General features: G+C 38.4%; 1 protein-coding gene across 1 annotated transcript; it reads left to right on the forward strand.

Annotated features, from left to right (window-relative positions):
• The first annotated feature begins 3,812 nt into the window (after window positions 1-3,812).
• Window positions 3,813-17,564, forward strand: LOC129229943 (zinc finger protein 423-like). Its single transcript, XM_054864325.1, has 3 exons — window positions 3,813-4,148; window positions 10,971-11,174; window positions 14,262-17,564. Exons 1-3 carry the CDS (start codon window positions 3,828-3,830, stop codon window positions 17,457-17,459), a joined length of 3,723 nt encoding a protein of 1,240 aa, XP_054720300.1. The 5' UTR covers window positions 3,813-3,827; the 3' UTR covers window positions 17,460-17,564.
• Window positions 17,565-18,314: the final 750 nt, after the last annotated feature.

An 18,314-nucleotide genomic window follows, 5' to 3' on the forward strand; every position in this document is an offset into this window, starting at 1 on the left:
AGTTCACAAAAATTGTACGGTAAAAAATACTGCCATCATGCTCATGCTGAATACTATTTTAAAGTATGTAAAAGTTTACGATAGAAAACCAGGAACGCTGCGTCTAGTTGCGCCAAAAAAGACGCGAGTCGCAAGCAGTGATATTCGAACTTGTCATCTCATTGTTCGTGGTACGGTGCGCTAGACACTGTGCTCAATGGAACAAAGTTTAATCTGCCCAGTCCGTCTCATTTTTCGCTCACAGTGTAACCAATAGCTTCAATTTTGTAATTGGTTGTCGTTCACTTTTTAAATGTTAGCGATTGTTTTCCTATTTCGTTATAAATTTTATAAACTTAATTTTTTACTGGTTTTGGTTTATTTTGTAACTGTTTTGAGTTTTTTCGGAAGCAGTAAATCAAAATATAAATAAAATAGTTTTTTGTCTTGCACTTTGTTTGCTTTGAACTCAGCCACTGAAAGTACCCCAAAAAATAATGAACCAGAGCGCGAAAAATGCAACAAAAAGGAGAAAAAAAAAACATCTCAGAGACGGGTGTTACCCAAAGCAGGGGGGGGGGGAATCTATATAGGTCGAAGACCCACCGTCGTCATTAAAGGGGACTGTACGACGTTAAATATGCTCGTGGTCTCAATGTCCTCCAAGTGAAACGATACCTCTGGGGGTGCTAGCACCAGGTTGCTATTAGCTCCTGGTCTAGTTCTAAATTCTCATTAACTGTTCGATCCGGTGATGGTGCTGCCATCTATCGGTATAAAAAATAATGGAGGCAAGGCACTTAGTGTGCAGTCCTCGACATAAAATACAGTTGTAGTCAGTTGTGACTCGGAATCGAAATCGAAATAGAATAGATATTTACAGACTCCAATTAAATGCATAAATAAGATTAAAATAATGAAATAAATAGAAATCGTACGCGATGGCAGAAAAAAAAGGCTGTCCTTGCTTCTAGAAACAGATGACATTCAAAATCTTATTGGCATTCATAGCTAAGAGTTTGGCAGATTTATATCTTAAAGGCGGCTCTTATCACAAACGTGTGATTAATCGGTGAATCACAAATTGGGATTAATGACATATTCATCAATTCGGTTTGCTGGCATTCAACGAATGAACTCATAAGGAAATCGTGATCAAGTTACCCTTGAGTTCCAAAACGCGATCGTAAAGAGGTAAACGAAGAACCTAATATAGGTCGATAAAGAGAACATCCCCAATTCGGACAAAAAAATATTACGACTGTAACAGGAAATATCCAACGTTGTTTAGCACAAATAAACAGATTTCAGAGTACACGTGTTTCGAGGTTTCAAGGGACCCCTTTTTCAATTCAAAGGTGTGAGCTTTTAGATGTAAAGACACCCAGTAAAGTGTCTTTACATCTAGAAGCTCACACCTTTGAATTGAAAAAGGGGTTCCTTGAAACCTCGAAACACGTGTATTCTGAAATCTGTTTATTTGTGCTACACAACGTTGGATATTTCCTGTTATTTCTCGGCACAAAGGTATTTATTTATTGCTTAATTACGACTGTAGTTTTCCCTTGTTCTGTCATCGTTTAAATGTTTCCAGGATCACGGGAGGTCTCTGTGACCTTCCAAAAATGATTTTATTCGGCAAGTTTTGTCTGATGATTCGGCAAATTTTGTTTGACTGTTCGGCAAAATTATCAAAATTCAGCAAACTTTATCTGACTACTCGGAAAAATGATTATAATTCGGCTAACTTCGTCTGACTGACTATTCGGGAAAACTATCATAATTCTGCAAATTTCGTCTGGCGTTTCGGGAAAATTATTATCATTCGGCAAAATTTTGAGTTCCATTCGGCAAATTGAGAATTTCCGCCCTCCCAAAAATTTAAGTTCAGTTACTGCTAATTGTCACACACTTCTGCTCATGGAGGGCATTCAAAGCTAAAGTGGATCAAGTCAATTTCGACTTAATCCAATTTTGCTTAAACGTAAACAGGAACCGATTAAGATATCGGGATGCCTTTACTTTTTCAGAGGCTCCTTGTAGTCAAACCTTATACTTAGCCATTTTGCGTCCCTAAAAAGCCAGTTCTAAATCACGGCTTAGTTGGCCTATTCAGTAAACAGGCCCCGAACGTAACATTTCATTGCTGAACTCTACTACAGTGGATGCTGGTTAATTGAATGAGTGGTTAATTGAAACAATCGCTGTAATGAATCAAATCGTCAAAAACAACAAAATCCAGCTTTATTGAATCAGCCGCGTTATGGAATCAAAACTGCTTAGAGCAAGCGTGATTCATATTTGCGGCGGCCACTGTACTTTCAGAGCTATCGAAATGGACTAGATTAACTTTAGTTCTGGTTTTACGTCAGGTTGGCCCTAAAACCTAATTCCTTGCTGCGCAACTGTTTCAAAAATACAGCAGCATTCCAATTATCCGCGCTTCAACTATCCGAAAAACAATAAAAATACACAAAAAAAAAAAACACACACACACACACACAAGGATTAATTCAAAAATAACGGGCAAGAGACCGAGTTATTTGAAGATGAAGGACTTCTAGACAATTAGAGGCAGTGTATCGCACATTGTTAACAGTAACACCAACCTGCGTCAATTCAGAAAGATTATTTTCAACTGTAGGAAAATTGAGCACTAAAATAAGTTCCAGGCTTACAGACAATTCAATGAATAGATGCATTATAAATTTTAGTATTATTGATTTTTTATTATGACATTTGTTCCTCCATTTTATATTTGTTCATAAATTATACAATTTTCGTACAAAAGTATGAAGTGTGGCAACGAAGCAATATGTTTTCACGCATTTTTTGAGAAATTTCAAATACCAGTATTCCGGGTATCACGTTTTAAAAATACCGGTATTGAATGTTTGGTCCGGTATTGCAATCCCTAATGTTGAGTGATAGTCTCATAGGGCAGTTGGTTTTCGAGTTGCAGCATTTATAAGTACGCTTAAAGTATAAAAAGTGTTGCCTTTTATTTAATTAATTAAAAGTTTTTTCTCTTTTGAAAATATTTTGTTTCTACCATTTTAAACACTAAAAGACACAGTGTTTAAATAAAATGGACACTTTTTGAATAAAAAACGAGTATTCGAATAATGTCCGAACCCAAAATATTCGTATTGTTGTAGTTCTACTGTATATCACTTACGGTAATTTCAATTGCTTCGGCTTTAACAAGTAACACAAAAAATATTAGATTTTTTCGTGCTAAATTTTGTAAAGTGCACAAGAAATATAATGATGGAGGTTACATGCGCCCCATCTAACCACATATACTTACTGCATTCAGAGGGAATTGACAGCGGAAGCAAACAAAGAGGGCTGCTGTTTGACACCAACAGTTGGTACTTTCATGAATTACTCATTGAATTGGCGATTCTTTTTAGGAGCATTTCGGTTCTGATTGGCGCTGTTTTTGCCTTCCTACAACCAATCAGACTACGCTATTGTTAAGTATTGCATCATGATTTTATTAGCAACAATTCTGATCAGTACAATTTTAAATTAATCATCTCCAATATCAAGTTTGATTCCGAGTCACAACTGACATCTTCGACCATCGAGGTTCGAACTCAGGACCCTCCGGCCCCGAATCCGACACTCTACCGATCGGGCTACCACGGCCCACCTGCTTAAACTTAAAACATAAATACATTACAGTTTTGGCCAAGTGTCACGTTGTTTTTCTTACTTCCACTATTCTCGCTGAATTCACTTAACATTACTAAACACCACCTCGCCATTTGACGAAGGCGTTGAAATAAATGCAATTTTTTCTGATGTTTCGGTGGTTTTTCCCCCAGGTCCACAGCGAGCACATGCCCTTCAAGTGCGACTTCTGCCAGCGCCTGTTCAAGCACAAGCGCAGCCGGGATCGCCACGTCAAGCTGCACACCGGCGACCGGAAGTACCGGTGCACGCAGTGCGAAGCCGCCTTCTCCCGCTCCGACCACCTGAAGATTCATCTGAAGACGCACGACAACGCCAAGCCCTACCAGTGCGCCGTGTGCAACCGCGGTTACAACACGGCGGCGGCGCTCACCTCACACATGCAGAACCACAAGAGGGACAGCCCTACCGCACAGCCCCTGCGGTGCCAACAGTGCTCCGCGCTTTTTGCCACTCCTAAAGAGCTACAGGTGAGGTGCACGTGTCTTTCTTAAAGCGTAATTCAGATATCGTCCGAACGGCACGTGAGCTCCACTTTTTTTCTCCCTAAAACTAAGGCTCCTATAGTGGAGGAGCCGACGCATCCGCCATTTTGGAGCAAACCTGATCCAGTGCTTCGTAGCGATAGCATTGCTGCTGATGTTTACATTTCTTTAGCATGCGCTAAATTGAGTCAAATGGGTGGTTGTTCGGCTGTTAATTGTGCAAACAGCTCCAAAAAAGGAGTTCAGCTAATCAGATTTCCAGCAGATGCAGAAAGAAAAAAGAAATGTATGATTAATAGCCCGCGAAGTGACTGGCAGCTTGGAAACGACGCCAACTGTTTCCAAAATTTCGCCAATGTTCACCTTCGCCCTCTAACTCTCTCGTTCCCTGGTTGGCGAATGATTGCCAATAAAGGTAGCTTTCCCTGTTGTACGCTTGCTCCAAAATGGCGGATGCGTCGGCCTCTCCAGTTATAGGGGTTATACCTAAAACCAGTTTTTAGTTGGCGTTGCCATGACAGCAAGCCGTATTGCACGGGAGCCGTCAACGTGACGAGAAGATAGATGTCTGACGTCCGTAGAGTTGGGAGTCGCATTTCATTGGTCTCCACGAGATGAGCGCGCTCTCTATTGGGTGAGAGTACTGGCATGTACTTTACTCGCATTCGCAATATATGAATGCGCCTCCCTTTTCGGGAAACGGACGTCTGTCCGCAACGTGATGTTCGGACGATGTCTAAATTACGCTTTAAGCTTAATTCAAATATCGTCCGGCGTCCGCACATCACGTTAACCACGTTAAGTCGACAGACGAACGTTTTCCGAAAGGGAAGAAGCATTCATGTGTTGCGGACGCCCGGAAAGTACTCACACAATAGTGAGAATCTTGTGGAGAAAAAATAAAACGCGACTCACAACTGTACGGACGTCAAATATCTAGCTTCTCGCCACGTTGACGAGTTCCGTACATTCCGACTTTCTGTCATGGCAAAGCCGGCCGAGAACTGGTTTTAGGGCGAAAAGATCGTCGGTGACGTGATGTGCGGACGCTGTCTGAATTACGCTTTAGATTGCTACACTGTTGAAAATTGGCTTTGAATGTCATCGGTAAAATTAAATCCCTAGTGCAGTTTCGCATCGAAGTGAACCCAAATTCCTCCATCTGGGAGGAAAATGAATGTCAAAATTATCTTAGCCGTTGGTATCCGCGCCTTAATGATGGCATATGGAAGGCTGGATGCCATATCAAGGGATTGCACTAGATTTGCAAACGATCGGTATAGCCAATACGTTACTTGTAATACTTGTTTTGCGAAAGAAAAAAAAATGTGGAAAAATTAAGGGTTTCTCGCGGTGTTTGACCTTGTGTTACGTCACCTGCATAGCAATATTCAGACGATAACCCGACACCAATTACATTCCTTTTTCAATGAGGTCGCAAATAATATACATTTTGGACATCAGTAACTTTCTTCCCCCCCCCCCTCCTCTGGATACGCCAATGTCTACTTGTAAACAAATGAATGAGCAATCCAAGAAGAGGGGGATTGCGAAATGAATTTTCTACAGGTCGAGTTGTTTCTACCAATCGAACAACGACCGCTGTTACCGTTTCTAATTCTTAGCAAATTAGTGAGAGCGTACTCTTTTTTTAGAACGCCCATTCTAAAGAAAGACCCGAGAGACTCCAGTGCATTGGATTCGGAGGAACTTCATCAGTGGGACATTGACTTTCGTGATCCATTGCAGTCACTGTAAGAAAGTAGACAGTTTTGGCAGTTGTGCCTTGAATGTGATTTGCTACTTCATGTCGAATCTGTCTTCAACAATAGGGAAGTTGCAACCTATTAAATGTTCATATTTTGGCTATTGGATATTGTTAATTGACCCTCAAAACTAAAAAATTCACCATCGCCGAATTTTAAAACACCGTGGTTAATTTTTAATGAATTTTTAAAAATCCACGCGCAAAAGTGCGCTCTTTTGAAACGTCACGAGTCTACGTCACATGGCGCGAATGGGCAGCCTTCCGCCGAAAATCCCTTGCTTTCGCTAGGTACATTTTGGGCGCGCTGATATTTTTATTTTTTAGAAATTCAATAATCCTTTTGAACGCACTATGGAGACCGGATTCGTTAAAGCACAATCTGAATAATCTTCCTCGTGTAACATCAATGATATTCGAATATTTCCGAGAGGATGAGAGGTTTAATGTTCCAGAAACGCGAGGAGTTAAATGCGAGGAGATAAGCCTTTTACGTTTCGTCTTCGAAGTCGAATGCGTGACCTTCGGCTTCTCCCCTATCGGAAGAGCGCATGACGTCACTTCCTATGCCATTTGACGTCACAAGCGCTTGAACTTTAATAATTAATTAAAAAAAAAACTACTTATCGTATCGCAAAATTTTTTTCACCTATGATGTTCATACATGTTATTCAATCATATAAAAATAAAATTGAAAAATCGAAAACTTCCGTATTGAACACAAGCAAAGTCGACGAGAATCGTGTCTAAACAAGAGAATTTCTAATGTTCTGGAGATTCATCAGAAGTAGTATCAGCCAGAGCCTGGTCATTCTGATATTTGACACGGTGCACATTTCTATCTCAGCCCCCCCCCCCCCCCGAGATTTTTGAAGACACTGGGCATGAAATTCAGTCCCCACCCCCTTCATTCCGGCTTATTCTATAAAATGAAGCTATAGAATATTTTAATACTTGCGTATTAATACAACCATGCTAAATGTGGTGATACCTCAGATCACAATATACAGTATCTTACATATAAAAAGTAAGAGAGATACAGTATACTATAATTATATAAGATGTGATTAAACTTTGCCCGTTGCAGTAAACCGTAAATATCAAACTTATGTTTGATATAACTTTTAATAGTAAATACGGACTAAACTTGGAATGGTTTTGGGATTTGCAATCACATCAAATTTTTAAGGGGAATTTTTATCAACAAAAAAGAGAATTTTCCTTGTCTTGGCATTAGCAAAAATATCGATGATATCATTGTACTCTGAATTCTGAGTGAAATCATCAATAATTATTTTTAACTAGCATGATAAGTTAAGGGGATTTTGGGCCCACCCCTGAAATCTAAGAGGAGGGGCCTTTGCCCCACATGCCCCTGCGGTAATCAGGCTCTGGTATCAGCAGGGGCATCCCCTGCTGGTACAAGATGGGAGGCCACGAGAGGTCACTGTAACATTCCAAAAATTTCCTCATTTCGCAAATTTTGTCTGAAGGTTCGGCAAAATTAGATCATTTGGCAAAGTTTGGAGTTTTATTCGGCAAAATTAGATCATTCAGCGAAGTTTGGAGTTCCATCGGCAAAATTATCATTATTCGGCGGAATTTGGAGTGCCATTTGATAAATTGATTTTCTCTTAACTTCCCAGACATTGTAAGTTCCGGGCGCCCTTTAGTACCAGTAGTCAGAATGGAGGACTAATTTATGATTAATCATACCTTTTTCAAAATGAACTAATTGAAAATTGTTTTGAAAATTTCCTTGCATAAAGAAAGAACAATGTGAAAAATTCTTTTTTTTTTTTTTTTTTGGTTTTCTGCAGTAAATATGTTATATTTAAAAACAGAAGTAGAAAATTGTCACTTGTTTTTTCAAAAGGCAAAGTGAAAAATAAAATATTTTTCGAATGAAATATTTTCTGCATTATTAAAAACAGTTTTGATATTATTAGGGCATCCTATCCGCCTTTTGGCTATTGACCCCCCCCCCCCTGATCTGTCTTTTTGACGGGCCATGGTTCAGGCGCAAAAAGGGGTTGGAATAGGGAAGTATTCGATTTTCTAATTTTATTTTTATATGATAGAGTAACATACATGAACATCATCTGCGAAAAAATTTTTACGATACGACTAATACTTTTTTTTTAAATAATTTTTTTAAGTTCACGCGCGAGTGACGTCATTTGCTTGTAAGTCCTTTGACTGACGTCACTGCCGCGCTGCGAGGCGGCGGGGTTGGCTAGGACAAAGAAGTGCTTGGCGAGCTTTGGGGGAAGGCGCGGGAAAACAAGAGCCTTCTAACAGCAGCGCGCATAAAAGGCTAGTGAAAATCCTTTGCTGTCTGTAGGGTTTAATGCATTCTGCGATTGTTTTTAATTTGATTTTCTTTGTCATGGCTAGTAAATCAATTACAAGTATTGCTTCGTTCCTGGATGCGTATCTACATCTAAAAAAAACTCCTCACAAGCGATTTGTTATTGTTCCGTCCCAGCAGGATCTTCGAAAAAAGTGTTTTCAAGTGTGTTTATTAATTAAAATTTGAAAATGAAAATTTGCACTTCATTTTAATTAAAAACTATGTCAAGTGAGAAATACAGTTTGAAATATATGTTCACAACTGTTCATAAATAAATGTTTAATAAGCATATGAGATATTTTTAAAAAAATGCAAGTAAACAAAGGAATTTAAACCCTGCACAATAAACTTAAATAGAAAGTAATAGATGCATTACTGTTTCCATTTTAATAACAATGCAAAAACTGTTAATACTTTCTTTTTAACATTCAACTATCTTCAAATTTTAACTATTACAAATTGATAATTTAAAAATACATTTTCAGTTTATCACTAGAAGCGTTTCTATATATACAAGACCTTTCTCACATGCAAAAAGGTACTTATTTTATGAAATGAACACCATTTTCAAATTTATTATTTTTATCAAAAGAGCAAAAAAATATATTTTTCCTTTTTTTGCTAAGCTGCACAAAAACTCAAGGATAATTAACATGTATTAATGGATTTAAAACAATTTTCCACAATAAAAAAGCAGATCAACTTTTATTGCCAACAAAGCGAAAAATTTTCATGCAAAAACTGCTCTAAAACTTAGTACTGGAATCACTTGCAGTAGGGTTGTTACAAAATGCGCGCCTCATTAAAAGCCGCCAAGTAAGAACTGGAATAGCGCTCTTACATTGTAATTTATATATTCAGATAAAAAAACCATCGACACACAAATGGAAATGATCAATCTTGATAAGGGAAACTAATGCGAATAATATGAACTGCAAACATAGACGGATATGTACGTACAATTTTAAAGAATAACAATGGTGAAACTTTGTTGTTTCACTCCCCGTACTTCTAGGGCATTAAATCTCTCGTCCTTTCGAAAAAAAGTCAAACACCATGAATGACTTTACTTGAGGAAGGTTATTGGATCGACCTTTCGTGAATCCTAGCTCCGTGATGGAAAAGATGCTGGTTAAAGGCTTTAAAAAGGCTGAAAAAGACAGTGCTATTCACCTCCTGGTAGGCGCAACACGGCATGGAAATGCAGCTCTGATCGGAACAGGGAAATGACGTCAGCTGCTGACGTTTTAGGCCACACCTCTTTTTTGCGCATCGCTCTTTAAAAAATTCATAAAAAATCAATCGTTGGTTTTAAAAATCCGGCCATGGTCAATTTTTGTGTTTTGTAAGCCTGTCAACATTGTGCAATAGTTAAAATTGGAATATTTGATAGGTTGATACTTCCCTATTCGCTGTATGGGAGTGATTTGAGCTGCTATATGGTGTGCTTCCCAAATGTACAGGTCACGCCATCTATTGGAGAAAGCAAAAGGTTATCTGTTTTCCGGTTTTTTGTTTCGGTTTCACTATATAGATCATTTCAAATTTTGAAACTAATATTCAGAATATGTACTTAGATAAATTTTGAACTGCAATGAGTTTTCAAGCACAAATTATGCAATGTGATATTAATATCATTATTCATAAATAAATGTGTTTCACAATAACAATCAAAGGAAAGTCCTGCACTTCTGCTAGCTTCATGGCTTGCATAATAGCTGCATTTTAAAGAGAAATCTGGGACTTTTCTTTTCTTCTGTGAATACTACTTTTAATTTGAAAGCTTTGAATTAAGATGGAAAGATGAAGAACTTCTTCAAAATTTAATTTGCCCAAGAATTTTTATGTTCGAAAAAGCAGAGGCGAACTGTCCCGCCGGCCGAACGCCCTCCCGTCTATGCGCCCTCAAGCCTAAACACTTTTTTCATTTAAAAAAAGATTCTTTTTAATTAATTAATTTTTGTAACATTTTAGTGCATTTTTTGAGCAATCACGATTGCTTATTGTTCTCACTTGACTGTTTTTGACGTTCCTTTGATTTTTTCCACCGCCACCCTTCGCACCATCACCGTCGATGAGCTCCTCACGATGCTGTTCCTAGAGCGAAAGCAGTCTCCAGGTTGCATCCATGCCCTACACACACGCGCATACATACACACACATACACATACAAACACTACACACACGCATACATACACACACAAAAACATACACATACACACAACTACCCACACATTCATGCATGCACACAGACAAAAACACATATGCCTACATACACATACCCCCACCCACACACACATTCATACACACAACTACCCACACACTTATGCCAGCACACAGACACAAACACACATACCTACACACACATACACATAACCCGTACACACAAACACATACCCCCACACACAAACACACACGCCTACAAACACACACTCGTGATTGCGAAAAACATAATTTGAATTCAAGATGTCAAAATTCAAATTATTATTATTTTCATTTCTTTCCTTCTTTTATTTTTTTTTTTTTTTTTGCACCCTTTGGAGGCCAAGGTTCACGCCCCAATGTCGGACCCAGTCCGCCCCTGTTTGAAAGGCGAAACAGAGTTTTTTCAAACTGAAAAACTTCTCGTTTATATCTGAAAAATTGTGCGAGTTCCTTTCATTTTGATCATGGAAACTGTTTCTTTCAGATTCATGTCACCATCCATGAGAAGGATGCATCACCCTCACGAAAGGACAAATCCTTGTCCTGCAGTTTCTGCTCCGAGAGTTTCTGTGACTCTGATAGTCTAAGGGACCATGTTGAAGAGAAACACACTCCAGAGACACAAGGAAAATGCCCAGAGTGCCTGAAAACATTTTCTTCCCTAGAAGCCTTGCTCAACCATAAGAAAGTATGTTTTAGTTTTTTTTTTAAATTATTTTAATTATTCTTTCTGTTTGAAATTCTGCAGTAATTTTCTAATAAACTTCATTCACGGGAAAAACAAACAAGATGTGAACAAAGTGTCCCAAATTTTAGAAGCATTTTTTCAGAAAAAGCATTATACTCCCCCCCCCCTCCTCCCAGAAAAAAGTTTACATTGAGCTTTCTTATTAATAATTACCCTATTCTATTAAGAACTTAATTAGACGGATCACGACAAGAACGGACTCGGTGGTATCCCTCCTCCCCCCTTTTTAAGTGACCAAATATAGTCTAAAACTGCCTTTTGGGGGACTTATATTTCGAAAAATTCGACCTAGTCTCCAATTTATACCCGAAAATGACACTTATAACCCTACTTCCGAAAATGACCTCCGTCAAAACCATAAGCTGGATCCGCCCTTGGATCACGGTGAAGTTACAACTGTTATACGACGTCTGTCAAGAAAATTAATGATACTGATATCAGTAGAGCTCTAAATTATCATAAGATAACAGTTAAAAATTTAATGGTATTGATCACGGTCGAATTCCACATGATGATACGATGTCTGTTAAGAATTCAATGAAATGGGATCATGACGTTAGAGTTCCAAACTGTTATGCGATTCTGTTAAAGAATGTAGTCAAGCTCATCCTATTCCTATTCAGAGTCACAACTGACTACAACTGTATTTATGTCGAGGACTGCATACTAAGTGCCTCACCTCCATTATTTTTTATACCGATAGATGGCAGCACCATCACCGGATCGAACAGTTAATGAGAATTTAGAACTAGTCCAGGAGCTAATAGCTACCTAGTACTAGCACCCCTAGAGGTATCGTTTCACTTGGAGGACATTGAGACCACGAGCATATTTAACGTCGCCCAGTCCCCTTTAATGACGACGGTGGGTCTTCGACCATCGAGGTTCGAGCCCGGGACCCTCCGGCCCCGAATCCGACACTCTACCGATCGGGCTACCACGGCCCATGTCAGCCTAGTAGGAAACAAGTGGCCCGGTTCGCCATTGGAATAGTGTAATTTTCTTGAGTTTTATAGGGCTAAGGGCCCCAGCGACCAAACAAAAAAGTAGCCCGCTTTGGCTCTCGGCGATTCTGGTAGAGGATGCCTATTAAGAATTTAATGAGACTGATCATCACGGTACAATTCCAATCTGTTATGCGTTATCTGTTTAGTCAAGTTCATCGCCTGTAAGGAGTTAAGTGAGATTGATCGTAGCAGAGTTTATAACTATGATAGGACGTCTCAAAAACTTAATGAGATTAGATTGATCCCAGTAGGGGCAAACTATTACAATGCGTCTGTAAAGAATTTAATAAGTGCTACATACTGTTATGCCTTTGATGCCTTTGTACTTCACTTTAATGAGTGACCAAGAGTTGAAAACTTTAGGGTGGTTTTGAAAATTCTGCACTCATACGAATGAAAACAAGGGTTTTTTTTTTTTTTTTTTAGTAAAATAAATAGAGTAAAGCACTATGAAGATGAAAATTTTCTTTTCATCAGTATGTATAGTACATTCCAGTTATGCATAACTTGTGGCCCAAGAACCTCAAGTAGCCCATTCAAAGTGTATGAGTGATCTGTGGTCATAACCAGATAAATACATTTTAAAAAGTTTAAAAACTATGATTTTATCTTATTTTGGGCAAGTTAAGAAAATACTCAGTTTCAGATTTTTTTTTTTTTTTGCAGTGTACGACGAATGCCAGAAAATGAAATGCTTAATTTAAATAATAACGAGTGAAACGTGAGCAAAGAAGCTTAGAAATAAAATGGAAAACCGAGACACGGGTAGCTGTCGGACCAAGTGCTTTTCACCTCTCAGCCACTGATGCATAGATCCAGGCATCTATTTTTTTCTTTCCGTTTCATTCTGAATTGTATCTCTTCTTTAAGTTATGCAGATTCGTGCAGAAAGCGAAAATAAATTTCAAAATATTCTGCAGACCTCCTCGAAAATCTGCGACAGGATCTTTTAAATTCGCAAAGTCGTGCTGTTTTTCTATACCAGGGGGTAAAATATCTTTTCCTGTGTAGAAAGCTTGTGTTTTAGGATGCATTAAAAGAGGCTTTTTCACAATGTTATACCTGACTTAGAGAGCTAATGGTAATGGTAATTTATGTGTATAACAATATTATATACTGTAGAACCTCTAGTAAGGGACACCTCCGAATAAGGGACACCTCTATTTAAGGGACATTTTTTCTGGTCTCTGTCCCTTTGAATAGGGACTTCCATGTATTTACCTCTCATTAAGGGACAGTCACAAAGCAAAATAAATAAATAAATAAATAAAAAATAAAATAACAATAATAATATGTAAGTGCATAAGAAAAAGTGAATTTACTGGAAGTCAAGATTCATTTTTCCTCTAAAAATTAATTGAAGTAAATTTGACATAAACATATGTGAAGGACACAGGTAATGTATTGTAAAAAAAAAAAAAAAAAAACTTGCTAAGATTAACATGCATGATTTGCCCTCTCAACTATTTATTCAAGTAGGTTCAGGCCGACGAAGAGTGCATAACAACTAATTAGCTTTGTATACGAAACTTAAAAAATTTGAACATTAATTGTAATTCACATAGTATTAAATTGTAAATTACTAACATAAAGCAAATACATGTAATGAATTACTTCAAAATTATTTCTGTATGCCACAAAACTTTGCCATTGCCAAATTTTTTATTAGATTCAATTAATAAAATAATATAAACTTAGAACTTTGAATAAGTATGAATTTTATTTAACATAATGAGGCATTTTCAATATTTAATCTTAATTGTTAATAGTTAATATTTATTGTGGTATTACACTACTAAGTACACAGCATGCATCAATTCATCCATCTCCACATAAGGGACACCTCTATTTAAGGGACAAAATGTCTGATCCCCTTAGTGTCCCTTATTGAGAGTTTCTACTGTAAATGCATAACTGCATCAAACTTTGCTGTAGTGTATTTATGCAGGAATACATGTTAAATTTGTTGCAATAAATAATACATAACATGAATTATAGTAAAGGTGTGTTTGTTCTTTAGATTCATGCCGATTCTGTGAAAGAGGAGCCTTCATCAAACAGCAATAGATTTTCTTGTGGTTTCTGTACGAAGAATGAATTTCTTACTTTGGACTCCTTACAAGTGCACATGCAAGAATGTCACGTCCCGCTAAGCAACAGCATGGAATCTTCTTCAACGACTCAGACGTCGTCCAGTCCGCTCAGCAATTCAAGAGCAACCCCTGACACACCCACCCGCAAATCCAACGCTTCGTCCAACGCTGCTGCTGCGTACGGATGCGAATACTGCACCATGAAGTTCAACAGCGTGCACGCACTCCAGAAACACACACTCACTGTTCACAGCTTTAGCGAAGTCACAGACGCCAACCACGAAAACGTGTACTGTTCTCAATGCAGCAAGGCTTTTCCGAGCTCTGCTTCACTGGCAGACCACGTTCGGACCATGCACGAGATGGCAATTACCAAAGACTACGATAAAAAGCCGCAGTCAAGAAGCAGGAATGACAGTCCTCGGCATTTAGACCCAACTTGTGTCCCAATCTTCAACGGCTCCAGCCCTCATTTCGTCGCTCCTGGTCCATTTCTCTGCAGTCAGTGCAACGCAGCACTGCCTGATTTCGAATCTTTCCGTAACCACCTCAAGAGCCATATAGATGCCGTGGTAAAGAAATTTAGCTGCTTCGAATGCGATGGACAGTTCCCGACTGAAGATCTTCTAGACGCACATATCGCGAATCATTACTTGGCCACAACCACCGAATATGGATGTCAGAGTTGTCTTAAAATGTTTGTGAAACCAGACCACTTGCAGAAACATTTGATGGATATCCACGCCCATCAGTTATACCAATGTGCATTGTGTAAAGAAATTTTTGAATCCAAAGTGAATATACAAGTCCATTTTGCTGTGAAACATAGCAACGAATGCCATTTGTTTAAGTGTACTTCGTGCAATTCCATGTTCCGATCAGATATCGAGTTTCACTTGCATGTAAAAGTTGCTCACTTAGCGAAAATACAACCTTTTCGTTGTTTTCTTTGTGATATGTGTTTTCCGACAGAAATCCAGCTTCAGTTGCACTTGCAAAGCCACAAGAAGCAGTTTTCCTGCGCTTTCTGTCGGGAAGAATTTCACGTCGAGTTTTTGCTTGATCGCCACATTCAGGAAAAACATTCTGGGGAAAGCGGCATTTCCCTCTCCAATCGCGATGGTGAAAGTGTGCAAAATTTAAGTTTGAAAACTCGATTGAAATCAGAAATGGAAAATAATTTCAGTCCCAGCAAGAAAAAGCAATTGAGATGTGATATATGTGACGCTGTTTTTAGTATTGAATCTTCCCTTAACGTTCATAGACGCCAAGTTCATAATATTAGAACATCTGGCTCTCAAAAATCTGGACAAACTACTTTAAGCCTGTTTTGTGCGTATTGCAATGAATCTTGCAAATCAAGGACAGAGTTGGAAAATCACATGAAAGCTCATACTGTAAGTCCGAGCAAACATAAGTGTAATATTTGTGATGAAGTGTGCCCGTCTGCTGGAACTCTCGCCGAACATAAGTTATCACACTGTAAGATAATTACTGACAGTACATGTGCTACGTGTCATACTGCTCTGAAATTAGAAGAGCATTTTCATGTCCATCTTCATCAACACAACCCCCAAGGTTTGCCTGCTTCATGTGTGATCTGTCGTCAAACTTTGATGTCTGAAATTGAAGTCCAAGTCCACGCAAAATTTCATCTAAAAAACACAGAACCCGTGTATTCATGCTGCGTTTGTGCTCGTCAAAGCTCAATTCAGCAGCTTATCATAACAGGAACTCAGGAAAACCATTCCTATATGTGTAAGGATTGCTTCCATGCAAAAGGTGATGACTTACGGTGTCACGAATGTCATGTTAAATTTGAAAACTTGTCAGAACTCGAAAAACATCGCTCAACACATAGAAAAACATACCAGTGCATAAAATGTCAAATGTCTTTCGACACTGAAGCAGAAATACAGGTCCATGTTGCCACTCATGTTCTTCAAGAAGGCACAAATCATGCTTGTCATCTTTGCCCAAAAATATTTGATTCACCATCGAAACTTCAATGCCATCTTATTGAACACACTTTTGAGGGATGCTCAAGCTATTGTTGTTACATGTGTAGCGCCGTGTTTACATCTCCGCACCTCATACAACAACACATGTTAGAGCACGGTTTAGATGCAAGGCCTTACGACTGCAGCCTCTGCCACCAAAAATTCTTCTTTAAGCCAGAACTTGATAATCATTCGATATACCACAGAGATTTACTGAAAGAAACTGGGAACTTTCAGTGTTCAGAATGTAATAAAACTTTCGCATCATCGGTAAACCTGCAAAACCACTGCAAGATTCATGACCAAAAATCTGTCAACGGAAATCTGAAGTGTTCGCTCTGTCCAGAAGTTTTTGAAACATCCGTCGAAATGCAACAGCACCATTTTAGAGCACATGGTGATAGTGAGCTTAATGACAGCAAAAAGTGTTTTCCTTGCTCCGAGTGTGATAAAGTGTTTCCTTGCTTGAGCAATCTTCAAGGGCATCTACGTATACATACTCAAGGTGTTAAGTATACTTGTCCGGAATGCAATAAAGAGTTTGCACTTGCCAGAAACTTGACAATACACATGCGTTCCCACAGTGGTGTTAAACCGTATGAATGTCACATATGCAAAAAACGGTTCGCTCGCAAAGAGAATCGTAAAGCTCACTTGAAATCTCACTCTGGCCAGAAGCCGTTCATGTGCCCTCACTGTGGCAAGACATTCTCCAGGAAATGTCACGTGAAGGAACACATGAGAATCCACATTACATCCACGACCCATCCATGTGAAATGTGTTCCGAAACCTTCTCCTCCCTGGCATTGCTCAAACGCCATTTGGTCGATGCTCACAACAAGAGTTTTGACTATTCCTGTTCCATCTGCAACGAAGTCTTCGAAAGTTCTGAAAGCCTGGATCGTCACTTGCTCAAGGAACATGACGTGAGAACCAGTACTTCCCCTCTGGACGAGATATCGGTATCATCGCTTGACCAGAGCTCCAGTTCTGGAGATTTGAAAGATTTGGACAGCAGCGAATGCAGTAGTATCATTGAAGAAAGTGATACGAGGGACTCGCCTATATCTGTAGCAGAAGAGAGCTTAGAAAACACAGCATCTACCCCACAGGTCGTGGCGTAGCATTAAAAATCTGATGTGTGTATTAACTTATTATAACAAGAAGATATATTTATTTATTTGTAAGAATTATTTTCTATCTGGAACCAAAGAAAATGTCTTTGTTGGTACTTGAGCAAAACGTAAATGCAATTTTAGATTTATAAGAAAATGAACATTCTAACGACTCATTGAAATTTTATTTATTTATTTATTTTTACTTTGTACATTTTTTCATAAAGTAATTCATATATTTCGTACTTAAAACATAAAGTTATTGCATAAATATTCTATACCATTCTTGAAATGGTATTTTAAACTTGAAATTACTATTCCTATGTGATTTCTATTTCAATGTACACTTATATATTAATTTATGAATGCATTATGCTTTAAACCCTGGTGAAATTTGTGGTTTTGATTTTTTCATCTATTCGTTGTATTATGAAATTAACTATACTTTCATCAGTGATACGAATGAATTTTTTGTTTTATACCTTGTTGCTTTGGAAAATACTTGGGTATTAATCATGGAAATATTGACTCCTCATTAGATTGTCCAATCTGCTTTAAAAATTATCTAGCTGCAAATAATGAATGCATGATTTATTAGTAAACTTTTACGCTTGTTCTCAGGGGCGGATCCAGAATTTTTTGAAAAGGGGGGGGGGTCAAGTTTCAATGGTCAGCGTGTTATACCGTATAAAGGAGACAGTTGAACAGGAGTGACAGGAGAGTTTTGTTGGACCTTAATGCTTAAAGAGTCGTTTATCTTTAGAGCGTTCAACAAAGATGATACATTAATAAAGATCGTTTTTTGTTCCATCAAACTTCTTCTCTGTCTTTTTTGACCGGTCACGGTCACGTGAACGGAATTCG

Source organism: Uloborus diversus, chromosome 9, assembly GCF_026930045.1.
Source record: "Uloborus diversus isolate 005 chromosome 9, Udiv.v.3.1, whole genome shotgun sequence".
Lineage (NCBI taxonomy): Eukaryota > Metazoa > Arthropoda > Arachnida > Araneae > Uloboridae > Uloborus > Uloborus diversus.

What these genes read in the sequence shown, in the direction of transcription:
- LOC129229943 (XM_054864325.1), top strand. Translation starts at nt 3,828, where the DNA reads ATGCCCTTCAAGTGCGACTTCTGCCAGCGCCTGTTCAAGCACAAGCGC. An exon ending in CCACTCCTAAAGAGCTACAG is followed by an intron (nt 4,149 to 10,970) that starts GTGAGGTGCACG and finishes TGTTTCTTTCAG; the next exon opens with ATTCATGTCACCATCCATGA. An exon ending in CCTTGCTCAACCATAAGAAA is followed by an intron (nt 11,175 to 14,261) that starts GTATGTTTTAGT and finishes TTTGTTCTTTAG; the next exon opens with ATTCATGCCGATTCTGTGAA.